The 18535-nt window shown below is 43.9% G+C and overlaps 1 protein-coding gene across 1 annotated transcript; it reads right to left on the bottom strand.

Moving 5' to 3' along the window:
• Positions 1-1649: 1649 nt before the first annotated feature.
• On the bottom strand, positions 1650-16714 carry enog (Gamma-enolase). The gene is given in 12 exon segments (NM_001140290.1): positions 1650-2426; positions 6421-6479; positions 6631-6739; positions 9556-9757; positions 9911-10108; positions 12541-12763; positions 12979-13112; positions 13272-13341; positions 14076-14134; positions 14252-14347; positions 14552-14637; positions 16675-16714. Coding segments are annotated over 11 exon segments (1305 nt in total). The 5' UTR covers position 14637; positions 16675-16714; the 3' UTR covers positions 1650-2356.
• Between the last annotated feature and the right edge of the window lie 1821 nt (positions 16715-18535).

Below are 18535 nucleotides of genomic sequence, written 5' to 3'. Positions count from 1 at the left end.
TATAGACGTTTTGTTTTGTTCTACTGTATTATTGATTGTATGTTTTGTTTATTCCATGTGTAACTCTGTGTTGTTGTATGTGTCGAATTGCTACGCTTTATCTTGGGCAGGTCGCAGTTGCAAATGAGAACTTGTTCTCAACTAGCCTACCTGGTTAAATAAAGGTAAAATAAAATAAAATTCCAGGTGAAGCTGGTTGAGAGAATGCAAAGAGTGCAAGTCTGATATTTTTTAACTAATTGATCTTTTGACCAATCAGATCAGCTCTGAAAAGGATCTGGTGTGAAAAGATTTGATGGTGTTGCTCAAAAGACCAATTAGTGGAAAAATATAAAAATTGGGTTGCCTGTGTAAACACAGCTTAACTTCCTTCATACTGGACACAGAGACATAACAATTGTATCCAGGAGTGTATCTGACTCTAGGGGAGTAGTCAGATACACTCATTGCCAAAGTCCTGAAGTATACCTTCAACAGATATACACTGACTGAACAAAACATTAAGAGCACCTTCCTAATATTGCATTGCACCCCCCTTTTGCCCTCAGAACAGCCTCAATTCGTATGGACATGGACTGTACAAGGTGTCGAAAGCATTCCACAGGGATGCTGGACCATGTTGACTTGTGTCAAGTTGGCTGGATGTTCTTTAGGTGGTGGACCATTCTTGATACACATGGGAAAGCCCAGCAGCATTGCAGTTGTTGACATAAACCGGTGCGCCTGGCAACTTTTACACTAACCCGTTTAAAGGCCCTTAAATCTTTTTTCTTCCCCATTCTCCCTCGGGAATTGCACACATAGACAATCCATATCTCAAGGCATAAATCCTTCTTTAACCTGTCTTCTCCCCTTTGTCTACACTGATTGAAGGGATCATAGCTTTTACCTGGATTCACCTGGTCAGTCTGTCATGGAAAGAGCAGGTATTCATAATGTTATGACAGTCAGTGTATAATAATTGTTAACTAAGATACACTAGCTAAATCCTTTTGTTTTAGGTTAGTATAGAATTGTCTGGTGATCCCATTGAGATCAATGTCATTGAGATCAACAATTATACCTTTCCTCGAGTTTCAAAAGTAGAAAATATTCATGCATTTTGGAATCGAATGTCCTTAAAGAAAAAGTTACCTCAGTCTTTTTCGGGTTTTTTGGTGTAGAAGTGACCTCACGGTCATTCAACAACAAAAAATATCCCGGACTCTGCCACCGTCCGCTGCTGAAACTAAACATTGGATTTACAAGCAGTTAACAAAAATGTGATATAATCAATTCACTTGCCAAACATAAAATAGTGTTACATAAGGTGTTTGTCATCTGCTGTGTATTTATTTGACTACTACATGGAAAGTTGTGTGTGACAGTGGGAGCATTCTGTTGCCCTCCAGTGCCTTACACTGAGAAATGCAAGTTGACAACAGCGATGTGCATTGGATGTAGTACCAGAAAAGGTTTTAACATTTTAGTCATTTACTTTCATTTTCTCACTATTCAAACCTTTCCATTTACATGATGTAGGAAGAAATTGCCCCCATATGCTGATCTAGGGTCATTTTTGTGTAACATTAAGATTAGGGGAGGGTAAACTGATCTAGATTTGTACAACACTGATATTAATACAATTTTTTTTAAAGACACCAATATGGTTGAAACTGTAAATTACAATAATTTTATTTCACATATATTTTTTTTTCATGACAGTAGTATTGTCTTTCAACAGCAATTATTTTGACAGAGGAATCAATGGAAAGTAGGGAAAGGGGAAATTGGGACTTCAAGCATGGAGGAACAGGCCCATTTCTGCAATCATAGCAACACCAGGAGAGGGAGTGTGGAGGTAACCAAGAAACAACAACAAGAACGAGGGATGACTGCAGAGCCAGAAAAGAGAGGGGGATGAAGGAGGGAGAGTTCAGTTTTGTGTCATCATGGGTGAAAAAGCAAACAACTGCAATACAATATGTATTCTTTTTTTTCCTCAGTCAGCCTAGTTAGCCTGTCCTTGTCGGCCATCGGTCAGTGTTTTTTGTTGTTGTATACAGCGGTGTGTATTTCATTTTTTTTTTTACAAATTATTTGTGTGTATTTCATTTTCTCTTTTTTTTCTCTTTGACACTCATCTTAGTCTTGCTTAGGTGTGCTTCAGCTTCATTTCTACACTTGTGTGTCTCTATTTGCATGTTTGTGTCTGTCCGTCAGTCTCTTTAAATCTTTGTCTATCAGTCTATGTGTCTCAAAATCAGAGTAACTGTGCATATTTAATGTTACCCTGTAGTTCTTCTGTGCATGTAGTTTAGAGGCTCTGAGTATAGTTGGCATTGATGTGTCGGTCTGTCTGTGTGTCTGTCTGGTCTCACAGGGCAGTGGGGTTTCTGAAGTTATAGCCTGCAAAGCGAGCTTGATCCCCCAACTCCTCCTCGATCCTAAAGAGACCAACAGAATGGACAAAGAGAGAACGAGAAAACAGTGATACAACAGGTAAATGCATCCGACATCCATATGCTCTAGGTAAAAGCCCAGGCAATCTGAACTTAGATCTGTGGTTAGGCTAGGGGGCGACTTCTACCTGCAGCTATTAACCCAGTGATCAGGGAAATATAGTAGCCATTATTGGTTAATGCTGCTGTAATTGGGCAATCAGATCCTAGATCTGGGGTTACATACAGTGCGTTTGGAAAGTATTCAGACCCCTTGACTTTCCACATTTTGTTACATTACAGCCTTATTAAAAAAAAAAAGTTTTTAAACAATCCTCAATCTACACACAAGCCCAGGAAACAGAAATACCTTATTTACAGACCCTTTTCTACGAGACTCAAAATTGAGCTCAGGTGCATCCTGTTTCCATTGATCATCCTTGAGATGTTTCTACAACTTGATTGGAGTCCACCTGTGGTAAATTCAAATGATTGGACATGATTTGAAAAGACATACACCTGTCTATATAATGTCCCACTGTTGACAGTGCATGTCAGAGCAAAAACCAAGCCATGAGGTCGAAAGAATTGTCTGTGGAGCTTCGATACAGGATTGTGTCGGCACAGATCTGGGGAAGGATACCAAAAAATGTCTACAGCATTGGAGGTCACCAAGAACACAATGGCCTCCCTCATTCTTAAATGGAAGAAGTTTGGAACCACCAAGACTCTTCCTAGAGCTGGCCGCCCGGCCAAACTGAGCAATTGGGGGAGAAGGGCCTTGGTCAGGGAGAACCTTCCAGAAGGACAACCATCTCTGCAGCACTCCACCAGTCAGGCCTTTATGGTAGAGTGGCCAGACGGAAGCCATTCCTCAGTTAAAGACACATGACAGACCACTTGGAGTTTGCCTAAAGGACTCTCAGACCATGAGAAACTAAATTATCTGGTCTGATGAAACCAAGATTGAACTCTTTGGCCTGAATGCCAAGCGCCACGTCTGGAGGAAACCTGGCACCATCCCTACGGTGAAGTATGGTGGTGCCAGCATCATACTGTGGGGATGTTTTTCAGCGGCAGGAACTGGGAGACTTGTCAGGATCGAAGGAAAGATGAACGGAGCAAAGTACAGAGAGATCCTTGATGAAAACCTGCTCCAGAGTGCTCAGGACCTCAGACTGGGGCAAAGGTACACCTTCCAACAGGACAATGACACTAAGCACACAGCCAAGACAACGCAGGAGTGGCTTCGGGACAAGTCTCTGAATGTCCTTGAGTGGCCCAGCCAGAGCCCAGACTTGAACCTGATCGAACATCTGTGGAGAGACCTGAAAATAGCTGTGCAGCGACGCTCCCCATCCAACCTGACAGAACTTGAGAGGATCTGCAGAGAAACATGGGAGAAACTCCCCAAATACAGGTGTGCCAAGCTTGTAGCGTCATACCTAAGAAGACTCAAGGCTGTAATCACTGCCAAAGGTGCTTCAACAAAATACTGAGTAAAGGGTCTGAATACTTATGTAAATGTGATATTTCAGTAAAAAAATAAAAAAAATAAACAAATGCAAACATTTCTCAAAACCAGTTTTTGCTTTGTCATTATGGGGTATTGTGTGTAGATTAAGTGAGGGGGAAAAAAACAATTTAATAAATATTAGAATAAGGCTGTAGTGTAACAACGTGGAAAAAGTCAAGGGGTCTGAATGCACTGTACACCTTCAACTATTAACCCAGTGATCATCAGGGAGCTGTTATTAGGAGTCATGCAATCGGATTCTAGATCTGTGCAACCTGTAACTTCTACCTGGACCATTAACCCAGTGATCAGGGTGTTATAGTGGCTGTTATCGGTTAATGCTGCTGTGATTGGGTAAGAGGCCCTCCCTGCCCTGCTAAGAGCCAATGGGATTACCCTGAGCGGATCCCAGGTGCTGTCTGCCCTCTGACTGGCTCTCAGGGGCAACGTGGTCCTACTCCTACTCTTACTTTTAGGGATTGTTGACCTGTAACAGCAGCTTGTTGGTCTCTACACAGTATATGTTAGTATATGCTTACATGCAATAATAGAAGCATATTATTATTCCTTTGAGATGCAGTGTTTATTATGGAACTACACTGGAGTGTATAAAACATTAGGAACACCTTCCTAATATTGCGTTGCGCCCTCAGAACAGCCTCAATTCACTGGGGCATGAACTCTACAAGGTGTCGAACGCGTTCCACAGGGATGCTGGCCTATGTTGACTCCAATGCTTCCCACAGTTGTGTCAAGTTGGCTGGGGGTGGATCTCTACTCCGAATAGCCTGTTCCGTCTCGTCCCACAGATGCTCAATTGGATTGAGATCTGGTGACTGGGCAAGCCACTGCAGTAAGCTGAATTTACTGTCATGTTCTTGGAACCATTCCTGGACAATCCTAGCCTTGTGGCATGAAGCATTATCCTGCAGAATTAAAAATGTTTTGCAGATGGATACACCATGAAGGGATGCACCTTATTGGCAATGATGTTCAGATATCCTGTGGCATTCAAACGTTGCTCTGCTTTTATCAAGGATGAAAACGCTCCACACCACCACCACCAGCATGCAATGTTGACATGTGGCATGATGGATGCATGTACTTATGTGGTTTTCGCCATACCCTAGTCCTGCCAGCAGGAACCGAGATTCATCAGACCAAGCAATGTTTTTCCAGTTCCCCAGTGTTTTCGTTCCTTAGCACACTGCAACCACAGTTTTCTTGTTTTTTGAGGAAAGAAGTTGAACTCTGTACATCGTTGGCTGCCATACCTCATTTGTGTCAAGGTACGACGAGTTGTGCATTATTTTATGGGTCGTTGGGCACCAACGTTGTACTGGACTGTCAGTTGACTAACTGTAGCCCGTCTGTTATGCTGCACAATTCGTGTCAGTGTCCTTTGTCCTCTTTCATCAATGACCCGTTTTCGACCACTGTCCTGCCGTTGGCCCGGATGTCCATTGGATGGTGGACCATTCTTGATACACACAGGAAACTGTTGAGCGTGGAAAAACCCAGCAGCTTGGCAGTTCTTGACACACGAATACCGGTGCGCCTGGTACCTACTACCATACCCCGTTCAAAAGCACTTAAATATACTTAACTAAAATATAAACGCAACAATTTCAATGATATTACTGAGTTACAGTTCATATAAGGAAATCAGTCAATTTAAATAAATCCATTAGGCCCTAATCTATGGTTTTCACATGATTTGGGGGGTGGTGCAACCATGGGTATGCTGGGAGGGCATAGGCCTCACCCACTGTGGAGCCAGGCCCAGCCAATTAGAATGAGTTGAGTTTTTCCCCGCAAAAGGGCAGTATTACAGACAGAAATTAACATTCAATTCTCTGGAAACAGCTCTGGTATTCCTGCAGTCAACATGCCAAATGCACACTCTCCAAAAATCTGTGGCATTGTGTTGTGTGACACAACTGCACATTTTAAAGTGGCCCCAGTGCAAGGTGCACCTGTGTAATGATCATGCTGTTTAATCAGCAACTTGATATGCCACACCTGTCAGGTGGATGGATTATTTTAGCGAAGGAGAAATGCTCACTAACAGAGATATAAACAAATTTGTGCACAAAATTTCAGAGAAATACGCTTTTTGTGCGTAAGAAACATTTCTGGGATTTTTTTATTTCAGTTTATGAAACATGGGACCAACCCTTTACATGTTTCGTTCAGTGTATTTTGTCTTATCCATTCGCCCTCTGAATGGCACAAATACACAATCTCATGTCTAAAAGGCTTACAAATCCTTATTTAACCTGTAGATTTAACAGGTGACATCAATAAGGGATCATAGCATTCACCTGGTCAGCCTGTCATGGAAAGAGCCCGTGTTCTTAATGATTTGTACACACAGTGTATAATGATTTATGGTTTTGAGGTGCAAATTCCATCAAGAAACAATATAAGCCACTGAATAGCATTTGGCAGGATAGCTAAAGACGATCATGTTTGACCACTGACCTCATGAGCTGGTTGTACTTGGCCAGCCTCTCAGATCTACACGGGGCTCCTGTCTTAATCTGAGAGAGAGCGAGAGAGAATTAAAACAGATTTAGTGAAAGCGATACAATTTTGTGGTCAGATTTGTATAATGATCAGGGACTTCTGTGTCTGTGTGGAATGCTCCGCATGTCTCTGTGAGTGAGTGAGTGAGTGTGTGTGTGTGTGTACCTGTCCAGTGCAGAGCCCCACCACGAGGTCAGCGATGAAAGTGTCCTCTGTCTCCCCCGAACGGTGACTGACCATCACTCCCCAGCCGTTGGCTTGGGCCAGCTTACACCTGAGAGGGAGAGAGAAGGCGTCAGGCAGATATATAGAGAGAGACAGAGAAACAGAGTAAGCAAGAGACAAGGAGAGAGGGATAGAGAGAGATGGAGAGTAGAATAAGTGTGAGACAACGAGGATAGGTGGGGTGTGGGCGATAGACTATCAGAGAGGGTACCAAAAGGATAGTTAAATGAACGTAGGATTCTAAGTGATTTATGGCTATATTAATACATTTTAATTAAACAACTTTCAATGACCGTTGGCTTTACTTACGGTCAAGATTGATGACAACAGTTATAGATGATGGATAGCTGTAAAATGCCAATGATCGATGGCTATGAGTGTAGTAACATTTGACAGGTATATAGATGGAAGTATTGGCTATATAAATATGACTGATTGATGATCATGTGAATGTAAAAAAGCTCGTTATTTTCTTTTATTTGAGCAGGTAACCACCATTGACATCTCTTTCTCAAGGACTTCCAACCTGGCCATGATTGACGCTACATAAATGTGTATGAATGACATCACTTTACTTGAACCCTACCTACTAGAGGTATTTTGGACCCATTCCTAAATGGACCTAGGGCTTTCCCACCCGGGCCCAATATACATAAATAAGAATTGTAAATACCGTAATTTCCGGACTATTAAGTGCACCTGAATATAAGCCGCACCCACTGAATTTAAAAAATATATATTATTTTGAACATAAATAAGCCGCACATATCTATAAGCCGCAGGTGCCTACCGGTACATTGAAACAAATGAACTTTACACAGGCTTTAACGAAACACGGCTTGTAACAAAAATAAATAGGCTTTAACGAAACACGGCTTGTAAACAAAAATAAATAGGCTTTAACAAAACACGGCTTGTAACAAAAAATAAAAAATTAGCAGTAAGCTTTAGTTGTCTTTTTGCACTGAGTCAATTCCTCACGCTGCTGTTTCCAACGTCTTATCATCGACTCATTAAGACCAAGCTCCCGTGCAGCAGCTCTATTTCCTTTTCCAACAGCCAGATCAATCGCCTTCAACTTGAAAGCTGCATCATATGCATTTCTCCGTGTCTTTGCCATGATGAGGGTGACAAAATGACTACCGTAATCAGAATGATGGGAAGTTTAAATCGAGTGCTCTCAATCTAAACAGTAAACAAAAAAGTTGTTTGACCTTAACCCGTTCGGCAATTTCATTGGTCTAATGAAAGCTTCATGCCGCCAAAAAACTGAGCACGTCACAGAATGGATTTTTTTGAAAAAAAATAAAAATACATTGAAAGCGGGAAAAATCCATATATTAGCCGCGTCATTGTTTAAGCCGCGAGGTTCAAAGCTGGGAAAAAAGTTGCGGCTTATAGTCCGGAATTTACGGTATAGAGACCCGTTCCGAACCGAACCGATGACAACTAGACCTGTTCCGTATAGACCTAGTCGGATCCAGACCCGGTCCGATCCAAGTGAGGGAAGCAGCAGTAAAGTCATTTTTTTAAGCTACTTTATTACCCTGAGCGAGTGACACAGGGAGGAGGGAGCGAGAGACGAGAGACAGCAACCAAGCCGACTCGCACTAGAGTAGATAGCTGCCAAATCTAGGTTATTTATCATCAAATAGGATTACGTTGTACCTGTCTTGACTGCATCAAACCGGGAGAAGCTAGTTAAGCTAGCTAACGTTAGCTGCATTGCATACACTTTATAATCCTACAGTTACAAATAACAACAACTCTATTCAGAATATTAAGTAGTAGCCTATCTGTTGGCTCTTGGTCATTGTAGTCTATCCTTCTCCTTTAACTTTTCATTCCGTCCATCTTCCATTGATTAGATGTCTAACTTTTGCTACAGAAAGAGCAAGGCTCTCAACTAGCCTCTTGCTCCTTTGCACCCCAGTAACACTACTTGCACATTAATCTTCTGCACATCTACCATTCCAGTGTTTAATTGCTATATTGGAATTACTTCACCACCATGGCCTATTTATTGCCTTAACTTACCTCATTTGCTCTCACTGTATATAGACTTTTTGTTTTCTTTTGTTCTACTGTATTATTGACTGTGTGTTTTGTTTATTCCATGTGTAACTCTGTGTTGTTGTATGTGTCGAATTGCTATGCTTTATCTTGGCCAGGTCGCAGTTGCAAATGACAACTTGTTCTCAACTAGCCTACCTGGTTAAATAAAGGTGAAATAAAAATAAATAAAAAATATGACTGTAGACTATTGCCGCTTTGACGACTCATGATTGGCCAACAAGAGCAGCAGCATAAATTACAACATTTCTCTTTCTCACTCTACTGCAGCAGTCGCGTTCGGATCTGTATGGGTCCTTCCGGACAAGTCAGTTAAAATTACACATAACCAAGACCCGTGACAATCATATCAGATCCGACCAAGGCCGTGACATTTTATCAGAATTACCTACCTCAGCGGTCCCAAACTCTGGTCCTCCAGTACCCTCAACAGCACACATTTTGTTGTAGCCCTGAACAAACATACGTGATTCAACTCATTAAAGGACCTGATAATTAGTTGACAAGTTGAATCAGCTGCTTGTCCTGGGCTACAATAAAAATGCTACTGTTTGGGTTACTCAAGGACCAGAGTTAGGAACCACGGACCAAGTCATTAGAGCTACATAACCTTGTTATAGAGCATCATAGTGTTCCTCCTATATATTACTAGGTAATTCCTCTCTTTTTCCAAGGACAACCTAGCCTGGCCAAGTGACAGAGATTGACAGATTGGTATCTATATACAAGTATATCAACGTGATTGATTGACTGGTCATGTGACGTGGGGTCATGTGACGTGGGGTCACTTACGCCTGGATGGCTTCAGTGACAGAGCCAATCTGGTTGACTTTGAGCAGTAGGCAGTTGCAGGCCCGCTCCTCAGCAGCCTTCTCTATCCTCTTGGGATTGGTCACCGTCAGGTCGTCCCCGACAACCTGGATGCCCACGGAAGCGGTTAGGCGGGACCAGGCGGCCCAGTCGTCCTGGTCAAATGGGTCCTCGATGGACACCACTACAAAGGGGACAAGGGTTTTGTGTTATCTCTGTCTAGTTTTTAAAAAATTATGCACAGTGTGTCTTTTTTTAACTCAAATAAAATCAATTAATTTAATTCATATTCGATTGAATTAAGAATCTAATACGTGTCAGATAATCGTCTGCCTACCTGGGTAGTCGTTAACGAAGCCTTGGTAGATGTCTGATAGCTCCTCTCCGCTGATGTGTCTCTCAGCGTCCGGAGGAGACTTGAAGTCCAGGTCGTACTTCCCCTCGCGGTAAAACTCGGACGCCGCCACATCCATCCCGATCACCACCTTATCCGTGAAGCCCGCTTTCTCGATGGCTGTCTTTATCAGCTCCAACGCTGAAGGGAGAGACAGAAAGAGGAAGGAGGGAAGGAAAGACAGAACGAGAGAGGAAGGGTGTAAGGGTAGACTCTACCTAGCCTCAACCACTCTGTTTCTGCTTTAGCCAACTTGTCTTGTCGTTTGTTTGGTGAGATGATGCTGCTGTGTTTTCAAAAGCAGAAATAGTCACGTATCCAAGCTGGGGTGGGGTTGAGAGCGAGGCAGAAAGGTTGCAAGAATACACGCCGATTCTGTTCTAGATGCTTGAGAGATACTACAGACCAAAATCTATTCTAAGAGGCTACAGCTGACACTCCTTTAGGCTTTTCACACTTCTTTTTGATCTTGCCAGGGTTTTGACTTCCTGTCACACCTAGCTACTTATTCAATAGTGGGATAGCGGCATCATTCTTAGCCCAAGGCCCAGGGTTGTCACACACACACACCAATGCAAGCTCAAGTACAAGCTTAAGCGCTCACACACACACACAGTTAGTCCAAAGATCATCTGATACCCATTTCCTTGGCTGTTGGGAAATGTGAGAACACATCGTGACAGTCATACGGATGGGCAGACACTGTCACAGAGGCAGGTTGCAAACTCATTACCACCTTAGGATTTATGATCTAATTTCTTCAGCGTAGAGTAGTTTGTGGGTGAGAAGATGTTGTCTAGTGGTGTAAATGCACATACAGAATATTAACATTGGCACAGTCCACTATTTTCAAACTGCCCCCAAGAGAATGTATAATTTGAACTCTGGTCAAAGGGTTACCAGAGTTGTGTTCAGTGGAGCACATAGTAAAATGTTTTTAAACAGATTTGTACCGCGGATGTCTCGCTCGGGAATCTAACGTCTTAACCATTAACCTTTTTCAGGACCCTGTCTTTTAAAGATAATTCGTAAAAATCCAAATAACTTCACAGATCTTCATTGTAAAGGGTTTAAACACCGTTTCCCATGCTTGTTCAATGAACCATAAACAATTAATGAACATGCACCTGTGGAACGGTCGTTAAGACACTAACAGCTTACAGACGGTAGGGAATTAAGGTCACAGTTATGAAAACTAGAGACACAGAAGAGGCCTTTCTACTGACTCTGAAAAACATCAAAAGAAAGATGCCCAGGGTCCCTGCTCATCTGCGTGAACGTGCCTTAGGCATGCTGCAAGGAGGCATGAGGACTGCAGATGTGGCCAGGGCAATAAATTGCAATGTCGGTACTGTGAGACGCCTAAGACAGCGCTACAGGAGACAGGACGGACAGCTGATCATCCTCACAGTGGCAGACAATGTGTTACAACACCTGCACAGGATTGGTACATCCGAAAATCACACCTGCGGGACAAGTACAGGATGGCAACAACAACTGCCCGAGTTACACCAGGAACGCACAATCCCTCCATCAGTGCTCAGACTGTCCACAATAGGCTGAGAGAGGCTGGACTGAGGGCCTGTAGGCCTGTTGTAAGACAGGTCCTCACCAGACATCACAGGCAACAACGTTGCCTATGGGCAGAAACCCACCGTCGCTGGACCAGACAGGACTGGCGAAAGGTGCTCTTCACTGACGAGTCGCGGTTTTGTCTCACCAGGGGTGATAGTCGGATTCGTGCTTATCGTCGAAGGAATGAGCGTTACACCAAGGCCTGTACTCTGGAGCAGGACCGATTTGGAGGTGGAGGGTCCGTCATGGTCTGGGGCGGTGTGTCACAGCATCATCGGACTGAGCTTGTTGTCATTGCAGGCAATCTCAATGCTGTGCGTTACAAGGAAGACATCCTCCTCCCTCATGTAGTGCCCTCCCTGCAGGCTCATCCTGACATGACCCTCCAGCATGACAATGCCACCAGCCATACTGCTCGTTCTGTGCGTGATTTCCTGCAAGACAGGAATGCCAGTGTTCTGTCATGGCCAGCGAAGAGCCTGGATCTCAATTCCGTTGAGCACGTCTGGGACCTGTTGGATCGGAGGGTGAGGGCTAGGGCCATTCCCCCCCAGAAATGTCCTGGAACTTGCAGGTGCCTTGGTGGAAGAGTGGGGTAACATCTCACAGCAAGAACTGACAAATCTGGTGCAGTCCATGAGGAGGAGATGCACTGCAGTACTTAATGCAGCTGGTGGCCACACCAGATACTGACTGTTACTTTTGATTTTGACCCCCCCTTTGTTCAGGGACACATTGTTCCATTTCTGTTAGTCACATGTCTGTGGAACTTGTTCTGTTATGTCTCAGTTGTTGAATCTTGTTATGTTCATACAAATATTTACACATGTTAAGTTTGCTGAAAATAAACGCAGTTGACAGTGAGAGGACGTTTCTTTTTTTGCTGAGTTTATCATTAAAATCCCTGTGGTCCGAGGGTGAAAATTGGGCTTATCGGTCTCAGGCAGGTTTGCCCCTCACAGGACTGTGATTCTGTAAATCAACTCTGCTACACTTACCCTCACTGTTCTCCAGGATATTGGGGGCGAACCCCCCTTCGTCGCCCACGTTGGTAGCATCCTGGCCGTACTTCTCCTGGATCACCCCCCTGAGCGTGTGGTACAGCTCCGAGCCCACCCGTAGCGCATCCCTGAAGGACTCCGCCCCGACAGGAAGTACCATGAACTCCTGCATGGCTAGCTTGTTGCCCGCGTGGGAGCCGCCGTTGATCACGTTGAACGCCTGGAAAGGAGATGTGAGGAGACAGAAGGGAATTAGCAGTTAGGCCAATACCCATGTTCAGCAGGTATGGTGCCGTACATTTCCCATATATTTTTTTCATATACGGTATATGTTACTTTTATCATACATACCATTATGTTTCAGTGTTAATTATTGTTATTATGCTACACCACCTCCTCCTCTGATATGACAGTTATATAAGTAGTGTCTCTCACTGGAACTGGCAGCACCAGCTCTGTGTTTCCTGCCAGGTCAGCGATGTGACGGTACAGGGGGACCTCTTTCTCTGCTGCACCAGCCTTGCAAATGGCCAGGGAGACTCCCAGGATAGCATTAGCACCAAACTGAGCTGTCGACGATGAAGGAAATGTGATCAATTCCAAAAGGGCTACCAAAATCTAGGTTCAGACAAAAGCCCATTCTCTCAGTTAATGGTGGACCTGAATTGATCAGGGGATACAGCTTGACACATTTGATCTGTTTCTCTAGTAGGAACCTGGAGACTCACACTTGTTCTCTGTGCCGTCCATTTCAATCATAGTGTTGTCCAGTTGTTCCTGCTCCACAACACTGATACCCTACGGGACACATATTTATAAGCATATTAAAACGTTATTTAAATTGGTATGTCATCGAGGACCAATTCTCTACTTCAACAAATGGACGGATAACCCGCAACATATGGCGACTGCACACAAGAAAGATCTCATATTTGCAGCCACCTTTGAACTATGAGCCAAACCCTCAAAAGTATTACCGGTACCTCATTGCACATATCATAGATATAACAGATTTGCTTGTATAGAATCAGAGTACAACATCATTAAGTTGTAAGATGTTCATCTCATTTCTATATGCATTCTATACCGACATTCTATAAGTGCAGCACAATGGCAATGTGATTTTTGTGCGTTGCATCAATGCGTTTTTACTGGCTGACTGCATCCTAAGATTTATTTTCCACTCAAATCTGCCTCGGCATAAATCTCTCTCTCTGTCTGAATCATAAATACACACACACACAGAACAATTACTCCATACTCTTAAATCACTCATACCAACACATCCCCATGCACATTTCACTGCACCTATCTGGTGTTTGTGACCATAAAACACATTTTCTTTTTTTCTTCCACTGTCCTTGGTCCATCTTCACACATTCGTTTATCTACGCCTGTCTGGATAGGTCAATCACATCCACTCAGCTTCCTGAAAGTCCATCCGGAGGTGATGGTTATCTGCAGATCAATATGTACTCACACTAAAACATGATCACTGTCACCTAGCTGGCAAAACACAGTCCCCAACTCACCGATGCTATGAGGGCAGGAGCCAGAGTGTCATTGATGTGGCCCACTGCCTTGAGTACCCCTAGAGCAGAGAAAGAAGGCAGATAGGAGAGAAGATGGTGAAGGAGGGACAAACATCATTCTGTTTAATCAAGCATGAGATATACATGCACTCGCGAGCGCACGAACACAAACAAACCTTTGCCCTTGTAGCGGCTCTTGTCTCCATCCCTCAGCTCTAGAGCCTCATAGATACCTGTGGACGCTCCGCTGGGCACTGCAGCCCTGAAAAGACCTGAGAGAACGAGAGAGAGAGAGAGAGAGAGGAGGCGAGGGAGGTGTAAAAGATGGCGATTGTGAGGGTAACGTTGGAGGGGAATTATATAGAAAGAGAAAGAATAGGAGATCCTCTTAAGAATTTATCATAGCTTTTGGCTAATCCTAGCTCTCTTTGTATGGTGTGACGCTCAGCTTTGCAGACATGCATGAGAGAGGTCACCTTTCTCTGTGCACAGGTCCACCTCCACAGTGGGGTTTCCTCGGGAGTCCAGGATCTCCCTCGCAATGATGCTCACAATTGACATCCTGTGAAAGAGAGCGAAAGGAAGGAGAGAAAGAAAGAGAGAGAGGGTGGAAGATATCTATTATTACCATTGCATTTGCACATACAGTAAGGAAATTAATAATGAAAGTGCAAATGAAGTGTGCAGAGAGGGACATTACGATTGCAATAAAACCCGTCATGATTTATGAGAGCATTCCAACATGTAAAGTTGCAAGACATCCAACAGAGGGAATTGAATTGATTTTACAATGTGTCGTGTACCAGAAGGTTAGACGGAGTCCATGATGCTAAAAAACACTGCTCACTCAGACACTATTCCCCTATCAGACCTGAGAGTTGTGGAATCTGTGGTGAGTGACTCAAGCTAAATGACGACATCGTTCCTAGTCACCTGGCTCACGACTCCATGAGACACAGGGAATCCGTCACTGCCATTGGTCAAGATTGGACTATCAGCGCCTAGCCCACCATGACAAGCATGATCCAGAAATCCACAGTTAAGAAGGTTTTGCCATTTTGTAACTCATTTCATGCAATTCTACTCATTTTGCCATGGGGCGGAGAGAAAAATATGCAGGGCCGGGCTCTGACTGGATGTGGGTACGGATGTGGGTACGCAGACCCGCGAGCCACTGCGGCCCCTCGTGATGAGCTCAGATTTTTTGGTGGCCTCCACCCCCATCAAAGTTGCCCATCCTTGCCCTATGGTGTCCCATATGATGTCATTATCATTTTCCTTATTAATAGTAATTACCCCCTAATAGTAATTTATTTGGATCAACAAAATAACAAGGATCCCTACAGAACTGCACAGCTATGTAATCTCCTGTTTTCACAAAAAGACTGAAATGTTGCAGCAGCTGAACATTGCTGTCTATAAACGTATGAACGTTGCTGTACGTTTTTCATTGACATTTTTGTGGTGGACAAATATATCATACATTCCTTTCAGCCCTATGTTTTCAGTCACTATGAATGTATTTGACCATATTTTCTTCATGTAAATGCTTGTAATTTAATAGTGCCACAATATGCATAAATCCCAATCCACTTTCAGCCCATCATCAATCAGCCCCATTATCGAGACTCATATGAATGCAGCCGTAAGTTATATAACCCCTCCCCCCAGCAGCTTGCCGTATGAGGACACCCATGTCCACACCGAACCTACTGTAGATTGCAGCACTCAGCACAAATACCCAGAGAGAGCAAGATAGAGGGAGAAGGAGGGAGGGAGGAGGGAGAAGGGGTTGGGGCGATGGGGAGAACAATACATAAATAATTAAATCCCTCCTTTTGGCTGAAGAACAGAGGAGATTCAGAGATGGAGGAGAGGGTTGGTTGGGTAAAAAGGAGAGCAGGGGGAGAGAGAGAAGCAGAAGGCTTATTTTCGCAGGATTGGCACCGATTGGACACACACTGACACAGACGCATGGAGAGCAGTCTAACGCACGGCACACACACACACACACTTTTACAGACGCTGACACTATCCCCCTTCTTCTCTCTCACACATTCACTGTACACACACACGCGCGCATCCGTACACATAGTGATACAGACATTCAAGGCTCTCTTCATCCCCTTCACTGTCTCTCAAAACACAAACACACACACACACACACACACACACACACACACAGAGACATGTAGAGCTCTCCGTTCCTCTACCTGCCTCATAGACACACATGCTTTCTCCACACACACACACAGAGGCACCGTCAAAGAACCCAGACACTACAAAAATGCTCTTATTTAAACTGACACACATGTATACACAGTAGACACACACACACACACACACACTCACAGTGAACCAATAAAATACCTAGAACTCAGAGCCAGGGCTGACACATTAGTTAGCATACACAACCGTAACACCTCACATACAGAACTAGGCAAACAGCAGCATCACCCCAACCCACTCCAACACAGCACATCTCTGCCACTGGGATGCAATCAATACCAGATGCAGGAATAAAACAGGGGATGACAGAAAGTCTGGAGAATGAAAATAGAGAGAGGAAGAGAAGAGAATGAGGATTTTCCGTCGTTACCTGACGTCTGTATGTTCCGCCTAATAGGGCTAGCCAGAAAATACTGGAGAGAGAGGGAGCGAGAAGGAGAGAAACAGAGAGGGGGGGGGGAGAAACGGAGAGAGACAGGGAGAGCAAAAGAGGAAAACAGGGAGGGGGTAAAATGTGTGACAGAAGGGGGAGGGGATGACGGGATGACTCACAATAAGATGCTGAGAAAAGAGGAGAGAGAGGGAAGAGAGTGAGGAGGGGGAGGTCAAGGGGATTGACTAATTAGACGGAAAGAGGGACGGAGGAGAGGTGGATCGGAGAGAAAAAGACAGGGTACTGCATTTGGAACTGCAAATCAGCTGTAAAAATAGAGGGGGGAAGGAAGAAGTGGAAAGGGTCTGTCTACCCCCTTCTCTCTCATCTAGCTTCATGTCTCTCTCATCTCTCTTTCCCTCATCTAGCTTCAACTCTCATCTAGCTTCATCTCTCTCTAATCTCTTTTTTTCCTCTCTCATCTAGCTTCATCTTACTCATCTCTCATCTAGCTTCATCTCTCTCACTCATCTCTCTGTCATCTCTCTGTCATCTCTTTCTTTCTTTCTTTGATGATCCTGCAAAGGCAGTGTAGTCGGTATATAAGGCACCGCCTATATACACTATTACATAATCTATACTAAACACAGGCACAGCAATGATGCACCTACAGTGTATACCATTTCTTATACACTCAGTGGCCAGTATATTACGTACACCAACCCGTTCACGAAAATGGATCGCTCCTACAGACATAAAAGCAGGCAGATGGGCATTGAGGCATTCAGTTACTGTTCGATTGAACGTTAGCATAGGCAAAACGAGTGACCTATGAGACTTTGAGCATGGTATGATCGCCGGTGCCAGGCGCGCCTCTTCCAGTATCTCAGAAACAGACGGGATTTTCACACACAACAGTGTGTTTACCGAGAATGGTGCAACAAACAAAAAACATCCAGTGGGCAAAAACAGCTCGTTGTGGAGAGGTCAAATGACAATGGCAAGAATCATGTAAGCTAACAGGCAAATAACGGCGCATCTCGGATGCACATCTTGGAACGCACAACTCGTCGATCCTTGTCACGGATGGGATATGACCACACCAGGTTCCCCTCCTATCAGTTTAAAACAATAAGAAGCCGCTCCAGTGGCGACGCGATCATCAATACTGGACAATTGAGGAGTGGAAAAACATTGCCTGGTCCAACAAATCCCAGTTCCTGTTGCATCATGGGAGAGTCAGGATTTGGCGTAAACAGCATGAGTCTATTGACTCATCCTGCCTGGTGTCAACGGTACAGGCTGGTGGCAGTGGTGTAATGGTGTGGGTATGTTTTCCTGGCACATGTTAGGCCCTTTGATACCAAGTGAGCAATGTTTCCATTCCCCAAAGAATTCAGGGTGTTCTGGAGGCAAAGGGGGTCCAACCCAGTACTTGATGGGTGTACCTACTAAACTGGCCCCCGAGTGGATATGACTTACTGTGTCGGCACTAAGCACTGTGAACAGCATTGTTGCACTGTTAGAGCATCAAAGTGGATTTGGAAACATTGAATGTATGCCCCATTGAATAGCATACATCAAAATTACTACTATTACCTTGTTTGAAAAATATGTTTATAAGCTGTAAGAGAACAATTACACAGAAATACTAAAACATTTCAAATGTATTTTTGCTTCAAAATTTTCTCATATGCAAAACCATCCACGAAATGTCATGCCCTTAAAAATGGCACGTTGTTGATTACTGGAGGGGTTTAATGTTTTAGGACCGCTTGACGGTTATACAGATAGACAGGAGGTGAGGGTGAAATAGTGTGGAAGTAGTGTGTGTGTGTGTGTGTGTGTGTGTGTGTGT

Source organism: Salmo salar, chromosome 14 (genome assembly GCF_965601325.2).
Source record: "Salmo salar chromosome 14, fSalSal1, whole genome shotgun sequence".
Taxonomy (NCBI): Eukaryota; Metazoa; Chordata; class Actinopteri; order Salmoniformes; family Salmonidae; genus Salmo; species Salmo salar.
This window is presented reverse-complemented; position numbering and strand designations above follow the sequence as displayed.